At 37.7% G+C, this 18,704-nt stretch overlaps 1 protein-coding gene across 1 annotated transcript in view; it reads left to right on the top strand.

The window, feature by feature from the left end:
* The window catches only part of LOC117393933 (neuronal acetylcholine receptor subunit alpha-7-like), a 46,853-nt gene that overhangs the window by 19,821 nt on the left and 8,328 nt on the right, over positions 1-18,704 (top strand). The window contains exons 4-6 of the mRNA XM_033991945.2: positions 4,735-4,844; positions 14,185-14,264; positions 15,599-15,766. Of these exons, the coding sequence (XP_033847836.1) occupies positions 4,735-4,844; positions 14,185-14,264; positions 15,599-15,766 (358 nt within the window). The remainder of the gene's footprint in view (positions 1-4,734; positions 4,845-14,184; positions 14,265-15,598; positions 15,767-18,704) is intronic.

Below are 18,704 nucleotides of genomic sequence, written 5' to 3' on the forward strand. Positions count from 1 at the left end.
TGATTTAAGCACATAACAGTTATTTTGGAAGGTGGAAACGGATTAAGCTGCACTTAGGGAATACAAAAACTCACGTGACCATTGGATTACATACCTGCACTGGACCAGAGTGGACACAGGTGATGGACAAATCCAAAATAATCCCATCACGCTGGTTGTTGTTTGCCCAAAATCCCCCAGAGAAGCACAGCCAAACATCGTTTCACTTGTGTAATGTTTGAGGTACAAGCTAAAAACAGAAGATGTCGGCCAACTAATAATGTGCCCAGAGACACACATGTGCTGTCTAATCTTCATTAGTAGAATAACTCAGGGAAAGTTTATGGTTGTCCAGCGTTAAAAGTAGGATTTCACCAGAGGTTCTTTTTCATCTTCAGTGCAGTATGGTGACTTGAGGCAGCAGCCTTTAGCTTGGTGGTAAAACATATCCATTTCATTAGGCTATTACAGTTTAAAGAACCTACTAACTTTTAAACACAGCAAAAATGTGTGCAGCAAATGGGTAATTAACAAAGAAAGTGCATCTCGGGCCAAGGCAAACCATCAGAATGTACAAGGTGCGCCATCTGGGGGATTAGTGGTGTCATGACACAGGAGACAGCAGCTCCCGTAACCAGGTAACCAACGCCCAGCTATGCACTTGAATGATTTGATGTAAACAGGGGCCAAGTTGCATTTTTCTGATACAAATTTTGGGAACATGTGCATTTTATATGGATGGAAATGCTGTTACTGACCGTCAGTGTTAATAAAAAGTGTTCCAATAATTCTTAAGTTACTGATGATGCTGATACAAAGGAAAATACTTGGCCCACCTATTGTTGCATGAGGAGCAGCATGTTAGGTATGTGGTCATAATATTACGGTGAGTTATAAATATCTAACACCATATCATGTAGAATATAGATAGATGAAATATGCTGTGGATGTTGCTGTTACTGTCAGTTGGGAAAAGCCATTACAGATGTCAGAGCCCACACTTTATCAAACTGACTGCTGACTTACATGTTTAAATATATCAATTATTCAACATTCACCTCCCTAATACTAGCGTCGTGTAATGGCTAAGTTAGCTGTGCGGATACAGCAGTTTTCAAGGGGGACCAGCAAATATTAACCAGCTCAAAGTCCAACCGATGTAAGGATAAACAGGGGGATTCACAGAAAAGGGTCAAGGGTTGCCTGAGCAAGCTGGAGGATTTAAGGATTACGTGTGAATGCCCTACATCGGAATACATAGGATTTAATGTCAAACATGTAATGATCTTATGGTTTTGGGGAATTAATGTTACTTACAATATGATCCAAGTGCTTTTTTTTTTTTTTTTTTTTTTTTTTTTACAGAAAACGTAATATAAAGGGATTATACGCGAATTACAACTTTTAAATCCTGGCTGATCATTGAAATAAATCACTCAGATTACATGGGTGTATTTATTTGAGAGCATTTTCTGAAATCATCTTAACATCTTTTCAAAATGTTACTTGATAGTTTCTACTTTGTTTTCTGTATGTTTACCTCAATTACACAGTCGTCACTAAAAACATACTTCCAATAATGGTATTTACAGATAATATTAGTTTTAATTGTACTGGTTGTGGACACTGCAGTTATAAACTACCAATAATGTGAGAGGTAATAATGACTAATGACAATAGCTGCATTTCCAAAAAGCTAAAATATCTGAAATTTTAGTCTTCTGTTACAATTATTACATCCTTTCTTATGTTACCAAAAAATAAAACAACACAACAACGCAATGGTCTGTCTATTAATATGTATTTGACGCATCATTTTAAATGGTTCATTTGGCTGATTGTCTATGGTCCATTATAATTTCATTATTTTGGTTGTCACATTAATTATATATTATGTCCACACAGCCATCTCTCTTTGGTCTAGTGAAATTTTACACTCTCTTCAATGAGAACCTTCTTGTCTCAAATTAGTGATGCTTTCTTAAATTTGTGTTATGTAACTGCAGCCCTATTCTTAGGCAGCTGTTACCTCGTGTAGCCCGGTGTCCTCCTCATCTGTTCTTGTCTGAAGTTAGTGAGCTCTAATTTGCTCATTTGGCTGAAGGGACTACTTTTACGGCCAACAAACATGAAAAGAAATGTCGTTGTGAAGTGCCAAGGCTGACTGATGACAACAAGTGTAGTGATTAAGTCATTAGGCGCTTGACTGGGGGCACTTGAGGAGGGGAAGTTTGTGAAGTCAAAGTCCAAATTTGAATAAACCTAAATAACCTGCGTGTTTACATGCACTCTCTGAACAGATGTGGCCAGTGTACTGGAACATTTCAGCTATGAATGTTTATTTCCACAGGGAGTGCACTCTATGACGGCAACATCTGAAAGTATTTATATATATGAACTCAAATGCAGTACAATCTGACTGTACAAAGTACAACATTATACATAACTGTAGATGTATAATGGTATTTGGTGTGGTAACAACAACATCATTAATACACTTTGTAATATTCCACGTTTGGGTTGGCCACCTATTTGTCTCCATGGAGATGCTGGAATATTCCACAGTATGGCATCAAACGTTTCTAATGTCTAGTTATTCAGGTGTTTTTATTATAACAGAATATATTGACAAACAGGGATTTTTAGTGTAAGCATGCTCGCTTCTCCACAGATAAGTTCTACATTATGTGTGGTGCAGTAACATATTTGGGAGCTGACATGGCTGTGCAGATTTTTTTCCCCCTCCTTTTAGTTAAATGTTTTTTCTTCTCAAGCACACTACTTCAGTCTTTGGGTGCTTGCATTTTCATTGCAAGCTGCTGCCCAATAACTTGGCACGTTGACATAGTTTGCTTATCTCCATGGACATTAAAAAAAAAAGTTTAATTCCATACATTGGAACATTCCACGATAAGCAATGGCATCTCCATGGTGATAAGTGGCCAGAAAAGTTACAAATTGCATCTTTAAATAGTACATTTGTATACATTTACTATTTACTATTACTACTATTTACTAGGTATTTACTATTTTATTGTGACACATTGAAGCCAGAGTAGATGGCAGCGATCCATTCCCATTTCACTACGGGACTACCTTCAGTTACGTTGATGTAGAGTTTATTTGTTCAGTGACTGGCCAGAGCTCAAACAGGAGTCTGGTGCCAGTTGTCTGTTGGCACATCCCTCTGGCCAGCTATAAAGTAAACAATTAGCCTATAAAAAAGTAATGTCTATTGTATTGATGTGCTGGTAGTGACCTGAGGCAGTGTTTTGCCCTTAAATAGAACAATGTATATTAGTTAAATACTATAAAAATACTGTTCTCATTGTGGAGAAATTCACTTGTGGTTCCAGCCCACATTACAGTGAAGTGCAGATAGTGTGCATCCAATTATAAATAATTATGCCAAAAGTAAAAAGGCATGTACCTAGTTTTACAGTCTATATGTTTATCATATGTTTATCTGATAATGATGATCGTTCAATGACTATCATTTTTCGGGGCCAGTATTTATCCCAAGTACTTTTTCTTTGTACAAGTGGGACATTTTTGGTTATTTTTAGGTTCTACAATGAGATTTGAGCAAACTACTGGTACTACAATCTACTGTTCCATTGTGTTGTTTCTGTTTTGCAGTTTTAACAGTTTTGTACATTTAGAATACTTTTTTTGCTTTATGGTTTGGTTTCAATATTATTGTTTATTGTCTATATTTACTTCAGCAATATATTGCACTTCAAAATTTGTTATCGTGACAGGCCTAGTGGTGATTTTGCAGTAAAAAGAATTGCAAGGGCTTCTCTCTCTGTTTCTCAAGTGTTATGTGGCCTTAAACGAAAGCAAAACACATCCACATATTTAAAATTCATCTGCTGTAGCTGCCTATTTGTACAGTATTTTATGTTTAGTAGATGATATGGTACTGTGTTAGCTCTACATGTCTCTTTTGATATGAGGTATCTATTTATTCATATACTTTAAAGTACACGTAAATATGTGGGGTGCTAATAATTAGAATGAATGCCATGTCCAACCTCTTCTCAAGGGGAAATGTAAATCCTATTGAGTTTATTATAGTTAGCAGTGGTTTGGTACAATGGCTAATAGAACTGAACCAGTCCTGAAAAAAGACAGCCTGATTGCATTTATTCTGACAGGATTTTGATTGCTATTAGATTTTTTAATAGGATTTTGTTCAAATTGCCAAAGAACATACCCACGTGTATTGACATTTGAGGGAAAATTGAAATGTGAACTGCTAAACCAATACCAGAATCCCATGTATTTCAGAACATGTGTGTAGAGGTCAAAGTATATCTCATGCTAGTCTTGTCACGATAGTAAAATTTCAAACAAAGGAATAGACTCAGTACTCAACACTGATTCCAAAACCAGGCTAGTAATAAAAAGCACTCTTTAGACAATTGAATGGCATTTTCAACATTAAATAGTAAGTAGTTCGTTCTTTTATATTACAGTGTGGCTGTGCACTCCCTCAGTCGTTCCATAGTGGTCCATGTCTATGTATCTTATACTTGTTCTGATACAGCCCAGGAGCATTCTCTACTAGGGAAAGGTTCATTTCTGTCCTGTGAATGTGAGTTTTTTATTATCGATACCTGCTCAAATGAGTATAATAGTTTTAGTATCGATTAGAACCTAATTTTCAATACTTTAGAGACAGCCTGTTTCATTCAAAAACATATGAGTAATTTTAGTGATATTTTCTAACAATATATTTATTTACTGCAGCACTGGACAGATATTTACTTGACGTGGAACCCAGAGTCCTACCCAGGCGTCCAAAACCTGCGCTTCCCATCCAACCTGGTCTGGGTCCCGGACATCCTCCTTTACAACAGGTACAACACACACACACACACATACGCACACACACAAGACCCACAATGTTTTAGTACTACTGCTGATATCTTCTTCTACCACTTGTCCTATTTCTTTCCTAATGCATCTTGGGTTTATTTGTATTGATCTGTACACGTGGGTCGTGCCCTGTACTGCTGCACTTTATAGATTTTCAAATGCTACACACAAGACATACAAGAAGAAAAGGGAGAGTTGTGGATTTCCTGCTCAGTTATTGACTTTTGTCACAAAAGAATCAAGACAGAAACTTTTTTCTGCTATTGTGATGCACAATACATGAAATAGTAATGTCCAATAGGGTTTGGGGTGTTTTTTCATTGTGTTGGCACTATTGTAAGGACTGCATTCATAGTATGTGCTTTTGGTAGAGTTTTGAAACTGCATATATCTTCTTAATATATGTGTTTATGCGGATTTGAGGATAGTGTTTTGGAATCTGAGTTGAAATCTGTGGATTACTGGTAAACTTGAAATTTCTGGGGTTGCTAGTCTTGTTATTTAGTCATTCTGTTGATGTTGACCAAAACTTGTATTAGTAGTGTATTTTATTTTATTTTCATTATAAGGATTTGCATGGGACAACTGTAGAAAGAAGTTAGTAAGATAGCTGAAGATTTGCTATTTTTAATCCTATTTTTTTTTTCTGCATAAATAGTTCAAATGCACATGAACTCCTGTGCAGTTGTAGTCCTGTGAGTGCAGGTTAGGTCAGAAATACACAATAGTTTTGAGAGCTTTTGCCACACCCCCTTTTTAGTCGACTAAACATGTCTGACTATAGCACTAGAAATTTCTATTCCCATCCCCCACTGCAAGTAAATAAAAATGGTGATATTACTCTATGTGATTGTCTATTGTCTGAGATAGTTGCCTATGGATATTGGCAAATTCATTATAGGACCTTATGAGTTATGTATGTCAGTTTGGATCTAATGAAGTTAAGATTCACACTACTACTTAATATGTAAATGTGTCTTGAAGCAACCAACCCACAGTGTTATGACTCAAACGCACGTAGGAGTGTTAGAGTGGTCATATGCTGGTGTTTTACTCAAGGGTAATACAAGTCTTTTTGCATTTTATCTAATTTTCCTCAAAGCAATTTACTGACAAAAAGGAAGCGAGGTCTGGAAACAGCACAAATGATGTAGTGATGCAAATAGCTTCTGTCACTATGCCCATTTGAATTTACAATTTCAAATCAAGTGCGTTGCCAGATCTGTTGTTTTCCTCTGCTGACGGAGGAAACGCTGACCATTTGCAAAGCTTAACATAACAAAAGGCTTGCACTTTTTCAACAAATTAGGCCAGCATTACATGAGCTCTCCTTGCTCTGCACAGTTCAGCAATCTTACAGTTTACAAAGCAGATGTGTTATGGACTCAGGGTGCATGCAGTTTACCTCAAAGCGATGGGGACATGGAGTTAGTGAGCCAGTGAAACTGTGGTATGTGGGCTCTTTCTGGTGGTATATAGAAATGTCTTCGGCAGTTCTTGAGTCATTTATGTCATCTTGGTGTAAGTTATCAGTTAAAACAACAGTAGTAATGATGTAGTCCTATTTTAGACACTGTTTTGTGCTAATATAAACCTGAAATAGTCATGTTATAAACCTCGTCAGAATGTGTTTTTTTTGCAGTACTATACGTTTTGAGAAAAAAAAAAAAAAAAAAAAAATTATATATATATATATATATATATATATATATATATATAGTTATATATATATAGTACCGTAGCATTCTGAGGTAAAGAAACATGCCAATTTTTTTTAGTTGTTTATTTTCTGAACATAAGGGCTATTGTAGGCTGAGACTCACGCCAAAACAAGAGCAAAACAACAGCAGTCTCACCTCACTAGAGCCAGTCTCCAAAACAAACCATTAACTGACCAATACAAACTTCACATCAACTTGTCGGCATAGCAACAAAGTGTCACATACAAAAGCAGTCACATTAAAAACATGAACAGTTACAAAAACAACAAAATGTGTCTAAAACTTTTGCAGATAACGTGCTTTGCATACAAATCCAAAAACGTCAAAAGTAACTTGACAAACTAACCTTGCCTAAATACAGTTTACCACAGAAGACACCTGCTTCATATTTAACATAATTGGTTCATTATGCAAAGAGTCCATGTTTTTATACAACACAATCCCCCACACACTCTGAACAAAGACAGATCAGACAAACATCAAATAAATAATATATAAGAAGTATATTCGTCCTCTGACTTTGAATATTTCACAATGTGATTCAGTAAACAGGACACTCACGCTCCTCTGTATGGTCTGTTTTTACTTCAATAATACAACAACTCCTCCTTCTGTTGTCTTATTTGTCTTTATTCTTTATAGAAAGTTTAGCAACCATTTAAGATTTAAAAAAAGTTTTTCTACTATGTACTAAAATATTATAAAAAATCTTTCACTTGCGATGAGTAGTAATATCTGCAATAGACTGGATACATACTATTTAATATCCATCCCAAGAAGTATATTGAGAGCATTAGTGAATAGTTTAGAGCATTACAAGGTTGTAATGCTAAATCTAGTATCAGTAAGAAACCACATAAATAGAACAGTATAGGAAGAAAGTTGAGTGTTAGGCATTTTTGCATCGTGACAACCCTATTACATAGTTACACAGTATTAGTTGTTGTAATGGTAGTAGGACTTCTGCTGCAAAGTTTTCCTATAGGCTAAGGTCACTCTTCACATATTATCGTGTCAGCAGCAATTTTCCTGGTGACACTTAAGCCATTACCACATTACCTTTATTATGCTATTTGCTTATGAACATTGTTACAACAGAGTCATTTCTACAGCAGTAAAGAGCTTCCATTAAAAGTCTATTAAAGCCGGGGACAGTCCATTGGGAGTCCTCTGGCACGGTGCCCTCTTTGTACACAACATGACCTTTAGGGAATGTGTTCTGCTTATTTAGAGACGTGATTAAATTGTGATTAGGATTAGGCTGCGTGGAGGAGCTGTTGAACATGTTAAACATTTCCAAAAGCCACAACATGCTACAGTAACCCAGTCACACCATTTGAATACTCTAAAAAATGCATATCAAAAGCCAAAAAAAATCTGTCAACTGGACAAAAAAAGTTGTAGTAGTGAAGACGTTTGAGCTACACTTAGTGTGCACTGTGCCTGAGTCATACTTAATATGTTCATACAACTCTCAATGGGTGCTTACACACGTATTGGTATTCTGCCTCTTATTGATCTTGTTTCCTTTGTTTGCTTTGGATCTGAGGTAGGGATGGGACGATATACAATTATAATCGCCTTTAAGGCACCAGACTGCCTCATGTTTGCAGTTTCATTACAACGTTTAGATGCTAGTTCTGGTGTTTGCCCACTCTGTCATAGCAATGACACTTGTTAGCTTCTGTGCTTATCGCTGACTGAACTATATTCAGGCAGATATCAACAATAAACAAAGTCTGATCCGTAACTCTCCACAGGAACGTGCCAGTGCGCGCCTCACCCATGCGCACAGATGAGATGCTAATGTGTGTACATCTTATATTTTTACCTACAATAATGCAAACTGCAGAATAAGAAAACACCTTTCAAACGATAGACAAATTAAGTCCAATTCGTACAACTAAACACAAATGTGCCAGAGCACATGGTCCGAATGCGCACTATGTGCACAGAAGCAAAGCTAACAATTATACACAATATATTTTATATCAATAGCAGAATAAACCTCGCTTACCGGTCGAGAACAGCATCCAATCCTTCAAAAATGAGGTCCTCTACTCCTGAATCCAAACGCTATCTTCACTCTTTGCCATGAGCCGCTCCAGGTCCGAGATGCCTCTAGTTTAACTTGTACAAACATCCACAGTGTCCTCGATCACGCACTCTCTTTGTTTTGTCCGTTTCGTCGTGTTTAAAACGCAAAACAATAGAACAATAGAATGCGCCATTATGCACAGATTTCTGCATCCACTCATCTTCAGCAGTGTCCCAATTCGCCAAACTGGCTTTAGAATCACCATTCGAAGTGTGCATTGATGGGCAGTTACGTAATTTCCGGCGCGACAAGGGCAAACCTGCCCTTCCCTTTCCATCGTTTCCATGGAGATCGGACATAACCAAAGCGTGCATCCGTGCACACTTCACGCACTTCTATATCCCATCATGCACCGCAACTACGCAAGAAACAGAAGAAAATGGAGTCCGCTGCGCAATACACGTTCAAATGTTCATACTGGTTTACCTCACCTACAACAGTGCTGTTAAATCTGAATAAACATCTGTACAGTGTGTTTGAGGATTAAAAAGGAGGGGAGTTACATGGAATAAAGGAATGTGGAGTTATTGCTAGACAATATGAAGACATTATTATCATTAGAAATTATTACTGCAATAAGAATAATGTAAGAGTGTTCGTTTCTATTGTAAGCGTCAAAGACCAAGAGAAACATAAAGTCAGAAGAGTTTAATGAGTTCCACACAGGTAATGTGAACAATGACGCAATTGACTCTCAGGAAAGGATAGAAGAGAGTCCTGAGACGTGCACAAAATCTTCATGAGTTCCGTACATTCCATAGGTCTGCGCCCCTCGTGGGCACGTGTCATTTACTTTTGTGTTAGTAAATCAAGACACTAGCTTAATGTAGCGCTGCACTGCTAGAAAATACCTTATAATAATCAGATGAAAAGAACTGGCACGGCATAAAAGGGAAACAGCGCCCTCTACTGTTATTAAAGTGGTGTAGCCACTGGCCAAAATACCGAATTGTTAAACTGCAATATCCCACTATATGTACAACTAATCAGTGTTCTCTGGTTTATAGACTATGAATGTGAAAATGATATTGTTACCTCGGTCTCTGTTATTACGTTTTCACAAGGTATATTTTGTTTAAGTTATGAAGTAGCTACAATTGAGTAAAAAAATCACCTCGAACGTTATATTTGCCTATTGATATTCAATCTAAACAGAAAGAAACAGCTGTGACGACGACATCTTGACTTTTTTTCTATTAAATAATAAATCATTAAAAATAACGTACGTAATGTACGTATCGTACGCTCAAAGACAGCGGTGGAAGTGCGGTCCGTGGTGTGGGCCTGTCCCACTTCAGCAAGATGGCGGCTACACTGAGGAGGGCAGATTCTCGACCGGAACCTTGAAACTACACTTTTGAAGAGTACTTCGAAAGGACCCTTGAAGGGTGCATTTGGCGAATTGGGACACAGCCATTTTCTTCCGGGTATGTCTGTTTACGGAAAAGCATGGCATTCGTCATCGTGTTTCGCTGCTCATTGGCTGTAAGGGGAAACCGTCACTGAATATGTGTAATGCCATTGGTTGATTCTACAAGGGGGACAGTGGGGCGTAAACTTTCAGTCGTCTGTAGCACTGATTCGCTGTCAGGGGCTTCAGTAACCCACAACCCCCACCTTATTGGCCGACATTGGTGTCAGTCAGAAGCTAACGCGTGTGTTTAGCACTGAGGAGGAAAGTTGGTGCAATGCAAAAAAGTGACGGAGCAGATTTCACGTTTGGAGTACTTTCCTACAGCACATTGGACATGGAGGATCTAATTTATTTTGTGGACATAATTTCTTGACTGGATTATATTCTCTGGACCTGTACGAAACGAATGAGACCAACTTTGTGTGAATATGTTGATGTTTGACAGAACCAGAGCGCTCAAAGGTAAGTGATGTCCAAATCCACGTTTGACTTTTCTGTAAAAATGCCTTTCCTGTCGGCGCTGTGGTGATTATAGGTGAAAATCGTTTGCATATTTGGAAAAACGAGCGCCATAGCTTTTATTTGATGTTTAGATGTGGGTGATGCAGTAGTGTATGTACATTGCTGTACATATAAAGTAGGCTCGGGCCGTCGGAACGTTAACAGGTTAATAATTATCATGATAATATCGTTAATCACGATTATTTTGGCCACAATAATCGTGAGTCTAAATTTTAATATCGTCCCATCCCTAGTCTGAGGATGGAGTTATAGATGGGGGAAGAGATGATGTCCCCCATTCCTGTTCAAGGAAGGATTGTCTTTCCTAAAACAAAACCAAAGCTGGTTTAAAAACAATGTATTGCTCCTATTCTATTCAATATCAGGTTTAAAAAAAAAAAAAAAAAAAAGTACAAATTTCTTTACTTTTAACACATGGTCTCATAGTTTGGAGTTAGATCAAATTTTGTGATTTATATGATTATATGATTTGTCAGTATCAAATTAATACATAAGATGTGGAGCAATTTTAAATACTATTTTTAGTATTAATTAGGGGGAACAATTTATTTTGACAACTCTGGTTAGGTTAAACACAATCTACACAACATGAGCGTCTAACTTCACCAGGCCAGCTGTAAAACTGTGTTAAATAAAAACAATAAGTCCCATTAGCGTTACTTTAATGTGTGTGTGTAAATAACTGTTATTGCTTTGGGAATTCAAGGCGTAACATGCTTGCTTTAAATGCTAATTCCTAACAAATGTATGCTTGCCACATAAGTTAGCTTGATGTATTCAAAACTGTTTCACAAGGCTAATTGCTAATAGCTCATTTGTTTTAATAGATAAGACAGACTTCTCAGCTGTTTTAAATTCTTCCCTCTGCCTCTGTTTTGCACCATCTGTTAGGTGAAAACAGTGATTGGATTTAGATTATGGATGTGCCTGTAAATCTGAATGGGGTAAAACCTTGTCCTGTTTTATGTCTCCTGGGCTCCTTCCCAAAGCTCTTTGTTCAGATTTATGGTGTCCCTGTCCCACAAAGACCGCCCTCTCCTGTCCGCTCGGACTGTAAGTGCTGTGGTTGGGTAATGGACTCAGGTAGTGGGACGTGGTATAATCCTACTTTTCCACATTTGTCAACATGTCATTTGTATTTTTGTTCAAAGAAACTATCCAAACAGCTATGGCACAGTGCCCAATAAATAAGCCTTGTACTTGAAGGTAGGGCTTACACTGATCCCTATTTAAAATGTATAGTTTGCAGCCTGCACTTTAACTGTTTAAAGAAGGTACTACTAATCATGACTGGGCCAGTGCCTTAACCTGCTCTGTCTCATGTGAAAGCCCACGACGTTCAGAATTATCTCACTGAGCTGCAGAGGCTGCACTAGCACTGAATAATGATTGGCACCTGCACAGGGGTTTAGTGAGTATTCAGATCACAGCATTTTAGGTTTAAAGCAGCAGGATTTCAGCATTGAAGCGACCAATCCAAATGTAAGACTTATGTGAGGCTCATTCTTCTTCTTGATAGGATCATCGTCTTTAGAACCAAAATACAAAACTCATGTTCAATGTTTTTATAATTAAAGTGATAGTATGTAACTTTCTGGCAGTTGGAAAGTCAATTGTATGACTTCATGGAAATAGAAAGTTAAAACCATATTTTGGAACATTCTCCATGGACAAATTCTATGCCATACTGTCGAATATTATAGCCAAAGGAACAACATTTCCATGGAAACAAGCAGGAGGAGGTCCGCCTCCAGGTGAAATAAGAGTTACTGTGGAGAGGCAAGGCCACTCACAGTAAGGATGCATGTAAGGACAAACGTTTCTTAGTGCAATAAAATCCATCCATAATGAAAAAAACATTTTTTTGTCTATTTTTTGGCCACAAAGTTACACATTATTGCTTTAAGAATAAGCATTATCAGTAAAACCCATATTTGATCAGGATTATGCCTGTGCATGTCTCGTATCATAACAGATGGGTCATGTTTATTAAATAAAACATTTATATCTTGCATATAGTTCCTTTAGTAGTCAGTTAGTCACAGTTCTGCTAATTTATGGCAGCTCTTCTTCAGGATAACATTCAATCATATGTGTTATAGGAGTTGATTGTTAAATTTGTATTTTTTTAGGGGTTTGTGTTATTGTGGTCTTTTTTAGATATTTTTTACCATATATACCACAATACTACAATATTTAGTTATTGTCAATGTTTACTGTGTAAAAAGTAAATGTGAAATAAAAAAAGTGTATTCTTTTTAACAAGCACTTAAATGCTTTTCAGTATTAACGTTTTTATCACAGTATTTTCTGTAATTATATAACTCCAAGTCAAACACCCATTATCAACCCTTACAATGTGATCTCAGTCTTACTAACTGGCTGTAGGACATGGAGGAGAAAGTCTCTATTACACTCATGATAAAATCTCATTTATTTTGTGCTGGTAATGACTGTATCCCTCTGAGCAAAGGGACATTTCGAACACAGACTGTTTGCTCAAGATGATCTCTGAAACACTCTTCATTCTGTCTGGCTCTCACCCACCTGCCCCTTCTCTCCTTCTCTTTCGCTCTCTCCTTGACATCATCTGCTACGTGTTGGTCCAATTTAGCCTGACCTCTGATTTAAAGGTGCACTATGTAGGCCTGTCACGGAAATTGCCACATTGACTTATCAATTAGTACATGATCGATGGAACGATCATTTTGGAGGTCATTATTTATTAGGGATGCAACCAACTTTTTCAAACAATACCAGTGCGAGACTGAAAACAGCATTTATTTACGTTAAACAAAAAATTAAAAAAAGACAAAACTGATCCAAATGTGTTATGTAGCCATCATTTATCTCAAGTAACTACAGAACAAACTTGTTAAGTGTTGTATTCTGATGTTTATTCATTGCGCCTCATGTTTTTTGTGGTTTTTAACAGTTTTGTGGAATTGTAGACTACTTTTTGGGGGATAATTCTGCTGTATGGTTTGGTTTCAATATTATTGTTTATCATCTATTTATTTCGCCAATAATATCGTAGTTCAAAATGTGTTATTGTGACAGGCCTAGCACTTTGAAGCTTTTGTGGTAGAGGGTCTTTGTCTGGAATGGTCCACAGTATGTCAGCAGACTTAAGTATCTCCTTGGCGGCAAGCGGGTGACAAGTTATGGGCCTTATCCATGGAGAGGCAAACCCGCTCACACTAAAAATGAATGATTTTCAATGTATTTTTGAACAATAAAATGCAACATATAATAAATGCAACATAGAGAGATTTAAATCTAGAATGTGGAGCATTAAAGACAAAATGACAACATATCCATAGAGGCAAGCAAGTAGCAAACCCCTAACCAAAAAAGTGACATAGTGTGCCTTTTAGCCAGAGGTAAAAAAAAAAACATTTTGACAACACATATCATGGGATAAGATGATGGGATAAGAACAATGGGATAAGAGCGAGAGATAGAGGGAGACGATGTGACACCAGAAAAGTGACCTTTAACGGTCACCCTCTGTTACTGTCCCCCCGTGTCTTTCTTTGACTGACCATTTCCCTGTGTCTTTGCAGTGCTGATGAGAGGTTCGATGCTACTTTCCATACAAATGTACTGGTCAATGCATCAGGAGCGTGTCAGTACATCCCTCCAGGTAAGACAGCTGTGGGCAGTGTAGCAGTGCACCAACCAAAAACAGTACTGTACTGTTGCCAAATCTAGATGATTAGGTCTTATATAATATTAGCTCTTTCCTTTATAATGACTACTACTACTAGTTCTCACTGGCTATTGTCTCTCTTGTTCTATTGACTATCACTTTATATCATTGTACAGCATTATACAGCTATGTGATACTTACAAGTCATGACTGGGGTGACCAGATTTTCAAAATTCTAAACTGTGATGGTTTGTGTAACTAAAATTGTGCAAAGAGCGCAAAATACTGTCCATTCTCAACCCATTTGTGGTTCAGTGTTTGAATCAAATTGGACATTTCTTGTATAAAACTGGGCCAAATCAGTGGTTTTGTATAAATCTGCTGGGACAGGGAACACAGGGCTCAAAACGGGGACTGTTCCGGGTAAATAGAGACATCTGGTCACCCAAGTCTAGCTGTCTTTGGCTTATCTTAGCACAATCCACTTCTCTCCTAACTCTCCCCTACTTGCTGGTATTTTCCAGATACGTTTGTTATTTTCAGTTGTAAACAAGGAATACAGGAAAGGCTAATTTGTCCAAAGTTTATTCTTAAAGCTATGTAGAATGTGTATCTATTGTTAGTGCAGCCTGTGCAGCTCAGTGAGTGCGTTTTGTAGGTCATGAGTTTTCATGTCCTTATATGTGACTGAGCAAAACAGTGATGTAGTCATTTAGTTGATTAATCGATTCATTTGTATTAGTCGACTAATCATTGTATTTAGATTATAAGGATTTTCTGTGCGACAACAGCAGTGAGTGAGATAGCTGAAGATTTGGTATTTTTTGGCATTTATTCAGAAAAAATTCCAGAAACAAGCCCCCGTAATCTGTCTAGAACTAAAAAAGAAGCTTGGATGAGGAGCAAAACGTCTTCACTCCTACCACGTTTTGTCCAGTTGAAAGAAAATACAATGTTTGTCTCCATCAGTAGTTGATTTGAGATAAACTCCTGTGCTGTTAGTAGTCTTGTGAGTGCAGTTTGGGTTAGACACATAGAGATATAAAGCTTGAGAGCTTTAGTCGACTAATCGCTTGGCAAGACATGTCTTTTTTGACCAAGAATATTTTTAGTCGATTAGAACCCTGGAACAAAACATGTACGCAACCTCTATATGCAGGTTAGAGCACTGGCAACCCAGGTTCAGTTATGACTGTACTTCCTTTTTAAAACCAGTTAAAACACAGTCCACATACCCTACCTGTGAAGCTAGCTATGGTTACTATGGTACACAGGTAACTGGACTTACTCAAACATTCAAGTATCCCTTTCCTCTTCTCTTCCCTCAGGCATTCTGAAAAGCACCTGTTACATTGACGTGCGGTGGTTCCCGTTCGACATCCAAAAATGTGACTTAAAATTTGGATCGTGGACTTACAATGGCTGGCTCCTGGACCTGCAAATGATGGACGTGGACATCTCAACGTACATCCCAAATGGAGAGTGGGATCTAGTCGGTGAGAAGTGGAGATGCCATTTTGACATTCTGTGACTGTGAATGAGAAAAATACATCATGTCAGTGTATGAAGGCAGTTAGTGTCAGACGTTTCAGATGGGAACACTTTCCGGTTTAACAGCTGTCACACTCAGGGGCGTCGGACTGGGGGGTAAAGGATACTGTTTCCCCAGTGCCCAGTGTCTGTGTATGTTTCATTAGAGAACATGATCAACTCAAAATTATTTATTTGCCCCGAATTGTGTGCTACACCTTTGGTCACTCTGATATGTTTCTTAGTCCAGGATAAGATGTACTTCTCTTCATGTAATACTTCCCACCAAATGTCATGTACGTTTAAGGTTTTATAGGCCTGTCATGATTTTTTATTTTGAAGTGCGATAGATTGCTGAAGTAAATATAGACACTAAATAGCAGAAAGAAATGCTTTAGTGATTAATTTGCATTTGTAACGAGTCATAAAAGTTATTCATTCAACCTTCTACAGCTTAAATCTTATCATATAGCCAAAAAATAACCACAATTTTCCAGCAGTGCAAAGAAAATGTACACAATAAATATTGACCCCCAAAAATATTGTTTAGCTTTCATATATTGAACAGAGTTGATATAGTAATTATCGTGGCAGGCCTACAGGTTTAGTAATCAGTGCACAAGAAGCAAGAATGAAAAGTATTATCATGGCTACTGTGTGTGACCGTCTACCATCTCCAAATTCACAGATCTTGGTGTGTGTCCCAACGAGGTAAAGTAACTGTCCCTAAAAATGTATCAATCAACCAATAAAAACATTCGCAAAAGATACAACTTAAAACCTGTTAATAATTAAAATTACCAGTGCTGTAACTTCAATAGTATTTTTTTCTTTTCTCTGGATGTCAGCTGAACTCTAAGAAAATGTCCGAGTGCACTATGAGCCAGAATACATTATTTGGATTTCTTTTATAAACAAAAAGGATGTTGCTGTCTGACATAAATTTAATTACTGGTAGCCAAATTTGACTCTAGTCTTTTTATTACCAAAGTGAAAGGTTTTATGTTCTGCAACAGGAAAACATAAACTTAATTTCCACTATAATATGATATAAGTGTGGTCCAAAAGTCAGAAAGCTTTTATTTTTAGCCTCTGAAATGCATCTCCATGAGGTGGACAAAATGTGGCCAAATGTCTGAATGGCTGCTAATCAGAAAGGACAAAAACCATGGAGAGACCCCAGCTGGTGGACAGGCGGGAGGCAGAGTGAGGCAAAGCGGGGGGAGGTGATCGGGGTCAGTGTGTGCATCTGAATCTGTGCGATGTAGAGGGCAAATATTTATAACATTGTGGGGACTAAAATTTGTATACACGCTCTGTAAGGACCTGCCCTCCTATGGGAACAAAAACCAGACCTCCGTGATGTAAATCCGTTACAACAAGAACGCTCAGATATGAATGTAAGTCATTGCAATGTCCCCAAAAAGCATGGAAACCCAACATATATGCATGCGCCTGGCTGTGTCTGAATGAAGTGGACCATTTCCGCGCCAGATGTTACCACACACACATACACACGAACACACACATGCACTACATCAAAACACACACACACAAACCTACACAAACTCACACACTGCCTTAGTGTCTCACACAGACCCAGGGTGTGGCCAATGCATCTGCAGGTCCACAATCCATCAAATTATTACACAACTAACAAAGGTGTTTTCTCCCAAGAGTTCAGGTGACACTGTTAAAATGAAGTCAAATTGAACCTGTCCAATTGAATTTAGTATGCGCAGAGACCTTGCAGAAAGAGGTGTGCAGGCAGAGGGGTGTGCGCAAAATTGGATTCAGATTGTGAAGTGAGAGATTACACGTTTCAGATAGAGCAGTGGATATGCAGAGAGAACAGATAAGTGCAGGAAGTATGTGGATTGGGGGCAGTTCAGGTTGATTTGAGATAGAATCACTGTGCCTTTGTTTCAATCTCTTGATTTTAATCGTAGTCCCGCTGTATTCTTCTCCGATGATGGGATGTGTGTCTTACATCAAAGTCAGGCTTCACTAATCAGCTCCTGACAAGTACCTGCGGCGTACACATGTGGTATCTGTACACTGGAGCGACCCACGTGGACTTACTATATGTGATATAGGGTATGGTTTCTGATCAGACAAACAAGAAGATTAAACAAGCAGAAAGTGGATTAAAAGTGTTACTTTTTTGGGAGCAGGGTCAAATACATGTCAGCACAGGCTTAACACTACCAACACTGACCACTGTCCGGATTTGGACTTGCATTTGTACAACACTGTCAGAAAGGGTTTTGTCACAAAGAATCTTTTGTTTACACGTCAAGAAAAGTTTACTTCAAACTGATTTGTATATCCACCTTGGTACTGGACAGTATGTAAAAATACATTTCTGAATGAATAAATGGTGAATAATTGCTGACATTTTATGATATCTACACTATTCATAGCCTTAATAAAATATGCAGAAATACTTAATTCATAAAGCTGTTCTTAATATCTTAAAAAGAATGATTCAGACTTGATAACTACTTAAATAAGGGGTTAGGTCAGTGGTAATCAACTTAGTTTTCCTTTGGGGCCAAAAAAGTGCACAACAGGCATACCAAAACTAGACCTGTTTCAATAATAATGCAATAACGACTGCTGTGTTATATTTTTTCAAAAGGCTTTACCATCAGTGCTCTGTGGGATTGCCAGTGCACTATTGAATGAGCATTAAGCCAGGAGTAGAGTAGTACTACTGCACCAGCATTAAACTAGGACTAGAGTAGTACTTACCACGACTAAACAGAACTATGAATCAAACCAGGTCTAGAATAAAATTAAAGAACTAAACCAGGGCCAAACTAGAACTAAACCAGTAAAAAAAAACAACATAAAGTTATATTTGGACTTTGTATTGTTGCATAATGACCTAAAAACTGATGC

This window comes from Periophthalmus magnuspinnatus, chromosome 1 (assembly GCF_009829125.3).
Source record: "Periophthalmus magnuspinnatus isolate fPerMag1 chromosome 1, fPerMag1.2.pri, whole genome shotgun sequence".
Classification (NCBI taxonomy): Eukaryota; Metazoa; Chordata; class Actinopteri; order Gobiiformes; family Gobiidae; genus Periophthalmus; species Periophthalmus magnuspinnatus.